Consider the following 7342-nt stretch of genomic DNA (forward strand, 5'->3'; position numbering starts at 1 on the left):
GCGACATTTTTCAATTTCTTTTTAAGGGTGTTCGGGTAGCGCACTTGTTTCTCACAATTGCGACGCGGGTTTATTACTCTTTCTATCCATTGGTTGTATACAAGTCGGTACGGTGCTCGCCCACTCCGGCACATGGGTTTTAACTGCGCACTCTAGTGGTTGTATACAACTCAGTGATCGCCCACTACGACACATGGGTTTTAACCGGGCACTCCAGTGGTTACATACAAGTCAGTGATCGCCAACTCCGACACATTAGTTTTAACCGGGTACTCAAGTTTTATCCACCACTATTGAACCTTCATGCAAACATCTTTGCAAATCCAGATAAAGGGCCCATTTGGAATTAATCTCAGATGTCATGGCTAAATTGGTATCTACCACCTAAGTTACTGCCATGCGGATCTCAGTCACTGTCGTACGGATCTAAGTCACTGCCGTGCGGATCTAAGTCACTGCCGTGCAGATCTAAGTCACTGTCGTGCGGATTTAAGTCACTGCCGTGCGGATCTGGGTTAGAATAGGTCCTCAGTAGCCTTTGGTTGTCGTAAGAGGCGACTAAATGGGACGGCCCGCAAAAAACCAAGGTACTGTGTCACAGCAGGTGTCCCTCCCTGCCCAACGGTTGTAGGTGCCGAGTATTCCATAAGAATGGACAATTCTCGAGCGTGTACGTTAAACAATATACAACCCACCAACCATCTAAACTGAATAAAGCTTTCTTTTATTTCAATTATCATTATCCAATGTTACAATCTTACTACATATCACAAAGCCGAACCGTTTAATCAAATATTGGTAACATCAAACGTTCATCAAGCAAGAGTTGTATCATCTACGATTGTTACATACGTATACATCAATTCAAATACTAGTACGTGGTTATTTTGATGCATACCATTACCCCAGGTCTGTTCTGAGTCACATTCTCCAACCCATATAGCAAAGGACCATAGTGCACTTCACATCATATGATATCAAAATGAAACAGTACCTCATGCACACCTGCAACAGTGTTAATGATATATTCCTAGCAAAAACGGTTGAGACTGCTACGGTCAACAATTACTTATAACATTAAACGGAGTCGCATCAAATATATAATTAGACATGCGCCTTGAAAATTCATATTCTTTTAAAAGCGTTGCAAGAGGAACATATGATGATATTTATATCATTAGGGTTGGCAACAAAAACGTTTAATGATATTTGCATCATAATTAAGCAGAGTTGTATAATTTGCCGTTGTTACACACGTAAACATCAGTCCAGATACTTGATTACTTTAATGCATTCTGTGTCACATTCTCCAACCCAAAGGTTTTCATTACTGTCAACGCTTATAACGAATGGATCCTGCAGGGTACGGTTGATGTAGCGCAAGAACTTTCCGTTCCGGTCAATCACGTGCACGCAATTATTGTCGCGATCCACAACGAGAATTCGACAACAGTTGTCCGTGGCTATCCCGTGAGGATAAAACTCTTTGTAGCTCCTGGAGAGATTTCCCGTGTAACGGAAACGGAATTCTCCAGATTTCTTCACCACGATGACGGCGCAGGCATTCCAGTCAGATACGCAGATATCACAGTTTCCGTTTTCAGTGATATACATGTTGTTTCGACTTGATGAAAATAGAGGCTTCCCAGTGTCATCAAACTGAATTTCTTGTTTCAATCTACCTTCGGAAAATATGCCAACTTTACTTTCAATGTAGTTGCTTCGGCGCATGCAGACCATTAAATCGCCTTCTGAATTAAAGCAAAGGCCATATGGAATCCAGCCAGCAACATTTACTAACTTCTCGATACGACCGTTTCTGACTACATTCACACATTCATCCGTTTTGTGTGAGAAAGCTATTTCGTTTTCGTTGTTTAGTGCGATATCTTTCTGACTGTTTCCTGAAATAGCGTCAATGCATTTCAGCAGTGTGCCATTATTGTCGAACTGGCTCAGCTTCTCATCATCCCCATAAACCCATACCTTGTCTGGTGACTCGCAGAAAATCCCTTTTAGCTTTGTGCAATCAATTTTGAGAGTAGTCAAACATTCTGGTTCTTCAAGCAACATTCGTGCAGATACTGCAGACACCTCACCTGTTCTGCTGATGGAAAATCCAGGTATTGTGGATTTAACAGAGGGTTTGAGAGACATTAACTGCTGAATAATATCGTCGTGATTGGCGTCTGACGGAACTACTTTCGGTGGAGATACTTCTATTCTGTTCGGAACAAGTCGTAATTCATCAACCCTAGACTCATATTCAAAGAGGTCGAAGGTCTTGTTATCTTTCAAGAGATCTTCGTTTTTCTGCATAGAATTTGTTACATTTTGTAAGGATTTTTGAATTTCCTCTATATTGTCCTGCAAGCATTTGATGTCTTCTTCGGCCATGTCAGTGACGTTGTTTTTTATTGTATCAATGGTAACATCAATGACCTGATGCCATGTTTTCCCTAATTCTTTTAAGGAATCTATTTCTTTGTCGCACTCGGTTTTATACTGTGCGAGTTTGCTTTCCATTTGCTGCACGACCTTTTCATATTCGTGCTTGAAATGCCTCAACTCTTGTAAATCTTCTTTTATGGTGCTCCGAGTTGTTTCGTAAATTTCCGCCAAATCTACTGCGCCATGTCGTTTATGATTTCCCGTCAGACACCGCGAACAGATAGGGACGTTACAATCCTGACAGTATAGATCAGAAATTTGTTTTGGATGATCCTTGCATTTCTGTTCTTCCGGTTCTGAAGAGACAGATTGTGATGCATACGGCAATATTTCATGCTTCGAAGCCTTGCTATTTTCGATATGTCTACTCACACAACGTTTACAGAGATTAACAGCACAACTTTTGCAGCGATGAACAACGACATCGGTACATAGGCTGCAACGAATGGCATCCTGAGCCATTTTGTCGACATTCCCACGATCGGTGTTCATCGCGTACCTAAAATAGAAATGACACAATTGGAATCACATGCAAATATCTCATCAATGAAGACATACAATCCTCAATAGTAAAACATTTGTACAAAACTGCTGTCTAATAATAATACTAACAGCGAGAAATCAAACTGATGACTGAATCCTACGTGTCACACTTGTAGGTTTTCCCTGGGTAGAGTCTTTACCGATCAGATAGATGTCCCTCAGACATTTCTAATTACTAAATTATCATTCTATCACAAAGAATCGAAGTTATTTCAAGTATTTACCCTTTATATGTTACACGCCAGATCAGTCATTATTTTCATATCTTAACAAAGCATTTAAATACCAATTTTATACAGTTCTCTAGCAGACAGTATTTGATAAAGAGACCACAGTTGAATATCGAAAAAAAATCCTTGAATGGTTTAAAGGAACCGTTTATTTGTTATTTGTTGAAGGGTTAAGGTTTCTTCCAACGCATACAACGTTTACCCTCGGTGGAAGTAAATGAAAATCAAAGCGTGGTCCTCTCCTTTCCGCAAACTTCTCATTTCTGAGAGGTAAAGGTCTCACTGAAAAACAACTTTTCTTCATACCGTTCTTTACGCTCAAGGTCATAAAGTTCAAAGTTAATCAGTCAGATCACGGAAATGGTGATCTGCAAACTGGACTGTCATTGTATATCTCGAGGGAAAGGTTAGAGTGATTATAGAGTGTACAATAGGCATAAGAAATAAAGTACGTGTTTTCGTGGATGTTGCAGGTTAACCTCCGAGATCGAGAAATGTTGTTTTGATATATAACATTTAAGCTAAGGCGTTTAAATACCGAGGAGGTTATCCTGCAGCATCCAGGAAATATATTCTACTACGGTTCAGAAACATACAGCCGAACTTTTTCCTACACAGCTACGAATTAGGTCACTTCGTGACGTCACGAAAGCTTCCTAAACGAAATACATGTTTTATGCTTACGAAAAAGGTGAGATTGTAGGGTCTATTGAAGATATTTTAAATATTTAGCTTGATCTGTTCTGAATACACGGACCACCACATGGAAGGTCAACTTGTCTGCGCATCGCCATTTTTGTTCACACATGTATCGATCATGCAGATCAATATTGAAAATTTTATTTAAGTATATATTCTCAGAAGCCGGGTCGACGACATGAAACCGGTATGGTGTCAATAATATATTTTAAACCTTTATTTTTTATTTTTCTTGTGAAAGTTTAATACGTATCACTGATCTGATTATCTATAGATTAATCGGTATATATTGGAGAATAATGGACGCGGCATTTGTTTGATCAAAGCGATAACCGTGGTAGAATTGAATCTTGAAGTTGTTACTTTTATTCGTTTAACCGTGCAATTATCATCTTAAGATAACTAACATGTATCAGGTGTCAACATTATGAACAATATCGACTATCTTGTCAAATCAGGTAACAGAGATTACCCATGCAAGTATCCCATCTGCAGTGGATCGAATTGAACTGTACATACAAGGCGATAATTTGGATATGAGTGTGTGGCATCTGTTTCGTGTACTATTGACTTTAAGTGGATTTACACTTCCTGTGTTGTTTTTTTATTGTGCATTACATTCTGAGTTAGGGAGCTAAATGATCATTGGTGAAGGTTTCCTGGTAGGCATGGACCAATGAAAGAAACGTCTGATCTATATATAGCATCTCTCCATTCCTAAAGTTCCTCAAGTCTCGATGCATACAAGTACGAGATTTGGCAGTGGCTGAAATTTTAACTCCTATCTCCAATTTTGATAAAACTTGGATTTTCTTATTAAATACACAGGCACTTGGCTTTTCGATATCAAATATACTGAGAGGAACATTTGGTTATGTGTATGAATAACTGACCTTATGTCTGTGTGTTCTGTGCGCTTGGCGATATGCCTTTTCTACATACACATATGTAATGAGGGTTTAAAACTCTTTATATTATAGTTTGCATTTGTCCTTATTCTATATATATAATTCAAAATAAAGGTTAGATTGACATTGTGATGGTCATATTCATGTAATTGGGGTTTATAATGCCATGAGAGTTCATATCGAAATGTAAATTATGATTCTTGTAGAGTAAACTAGTTAGTTTCTTTGAATACGTATACATACTTACGATTTATCGTAACATCTTAAACTAAGTAATCGCCAATACTCACCAATGACATTAACAAGCGAGGCAGTCGTTCTTCATGATGGAAGCCTCGAGTTAAAAATAGATCCGTATAATCGATTAGTGTGCATCAGCCACATCCGCAAGGGCCGCTGCTAAAACGCGGAAAGAATAATGATCAGATAAATGAAAGTGTTCATTTTCCTAGAATGTTTTATACAATGACGCAGAAAAATATATGCATGGGATAAAAAAGATCTTCAACTATTATTAGGACTTACTATTTAGCTCACTTAAGCCATATTTTCTCACGTGAGTTGTTCCTGATCGATTTTGGACTTCTTTTCCCCAGCGATTAAACTCTGGCCAATGACAATGATAATTAGCACAATGAATCCTCAAGTACAATGGGATTCATGTAAATTCAAATGAATGGTCACACTCCTTTCCAAGGGGGATAATTGGGAATTAATTTAGGGTGGATAATCCAGTCTCCAGAACCACTAAGCCAGAAAAGCCCCTTTTTGCACGAAAGTTTCTTTTTAATGTATCATAAATTTCAATTTACTCAAACCATGAGCCCTGGAGTCAGGATAGAGCTGCGATAAGGTTTTAAAGTTTTGTTAAACCATATTGGACAAGAGGCCTACAAGCCTTATCACTGAGTCACCTGAGTAGTAGTTAAAGGTACTAGCCCCAAGGACTATGAAATCTATAATGATTTTCCTGTTCGGTATTGACTTACGTCCTCTCCTTGTGAAGAATAGGGCCACGAACAATTCCTCCCCATTCTGTCCTTCGTTCTACCACCCTGATTGCCTCTATCCAGGTCTTAAATCCAGATTCCTTTCTTTCATTATTTACTGTTCTCTATATTTCTGTAGGTCGGTCTCTCTTGCGTTTTCCTTCAGGACTCCATGCACGTAAGCGTTATACAGAACTATCTAAACTAAATAGCTATAGCCAGCAGCTGATGATGAGTTCTTAAAACACAAATGTCCCCGAGAGTGTTCATACTTCTAAGTCTTCCTGCTGCACACGACTATGCATTTAGTTCTTCTTACAGATGTGCGGGTGAAGAGAAATTTTTTGAAAATTAGTAAGTTCTGGCAGTTTTCACCCTATCCTTAAAGTCCCGGATGTGCAGGAGTCCTGAAATTTACAATTTATGCACCATCCTTGTCCCAAAGATGCTTCATGCCAAATTTCAAAAGAATTGGAAGGGTAATGACATGTATCAAGAAAAAGTTACATATTGAAATGTGTAATCATTATGATAATTTTGTTCCCATTCTGGTACCAAAATCCCTACCCCTTGGATTATGAAATTTACAATTTTGGTAAAGGGCTATTTATATTGCTCCTTTTTAGATATCCATTTAGTTTCAATTCAGTATTAACAGCGTTAAAGGAGACGTTATTTAAATGCTTTACACATAAACATAAATCCAAGACATTTAACCGGTCACGGTAGCTCAGTGGTAGAGTTTGCTTCATAATCGGGAGGACGTGACTTCGAGCCCCGCTCGTGTCATGGCCACGTCAAATCCAAGACGTTAAGATAGGTATTGGTTGCTCCTTCACCAAAAGCTCGGTATTTAGAAGTGAGGATCACGGGTCTTTCGGATATGACCTTAAAAACGGAGGTCCCGTGCCGCAACAGGCGTTGGCACGATAAAGAACCCTCACTGCTACGGCCCTGAGCGCTAAGCATAGGTCTAAATTTGTGGTACTTCACTACAGCTGGTGACGTCTCAAGATGAGTGAAAGAATCTTGACGGAATGCAAAACATACGACCAATTTAACATGCATGTAGGTGAGACTTCCTTTGTCAAGCACTCAGTGGAAGTCAGGGGGTTTTCGGATATGACTTTAAAAACGGAGGTAGCGTGTCACTTTTGGCATTGACACGATAAATACCATCAGCACCTTGAATAGGTCAAAGAGGTAAAGCGCATTTGCTGACGAAACGGCCGACTCAGAAATCTAAATGGTTTCTAATAATAGACTGGCGTGTTATCATATTTAAATATAAGGCCGATGTTTTTTATGTTTCGTTAACCAAGGTAAATAACTACCGTAGTTTAGCATTACTGACATTTATATGAGTCATTCTTTAATCAATAAATCATTTTCTTATTTGGAATGATGGACAGTACAACATTTTCATAGGTGCATTTATATTACACAATCCTTTTACATATGGCGTTACTTAAGTCACTGTCTTTTTCTGACATAACTGCAGCACCTTTAATAGATTTCATCA

General features: G+C 38.8%; 1 protein-coding gene across 1 annotated transcript; it reads right to left on the reverse strand.

Annotated features, from left to right (window-relative positions):
* Nucleotides 1–707: 707 nt before the first annotated feature.
* Nucleotides 708–5230, reverse strand: LOC125649547 (E3 ubiquitin-protein ligase TRIM71-like). Its single transcript, XM_048877160.2, has 2 exons — nt 5122–5230; nt 708–2950 (listed from the first exon to the last, which is right to left on the reverse strand). Exon 2 carries the CDS (start codon nt 2941–2943, stop codon nt 1264–1266), a length of 1680 nt encoding a protein of 559 aa, XP_048733117.2. The 5' UTR covers nt 2944–2950; nt 5122–5230; the 3' UTR covers nt 708–1263.
* Nucleotides 5231–7342: the final 2112 nt, after the last annotated feature.

Source organism: Ostrea edulis, chromosome 5 (assembly GCF_947568905.1).
Source record: "Ostrea edulis chromosome 5, xbOstEdul1.1, whole genome shotgun sequence".
Lineage (NCBI taxonomy): Eukaryota > Metazoa > Mollusca > Bivalvia > Ostreida > Ostreidae > Ostrea > Ostrea edulis.

Coding starts and splice junctions, on each gene's coding strand:
- LOC125649547 (XM_048877160.2), bottom strand. CDS start 2,943: ATGAACACCGATCGTGGGAATGTCGACAAAATGGCTCAGGATGCCATT.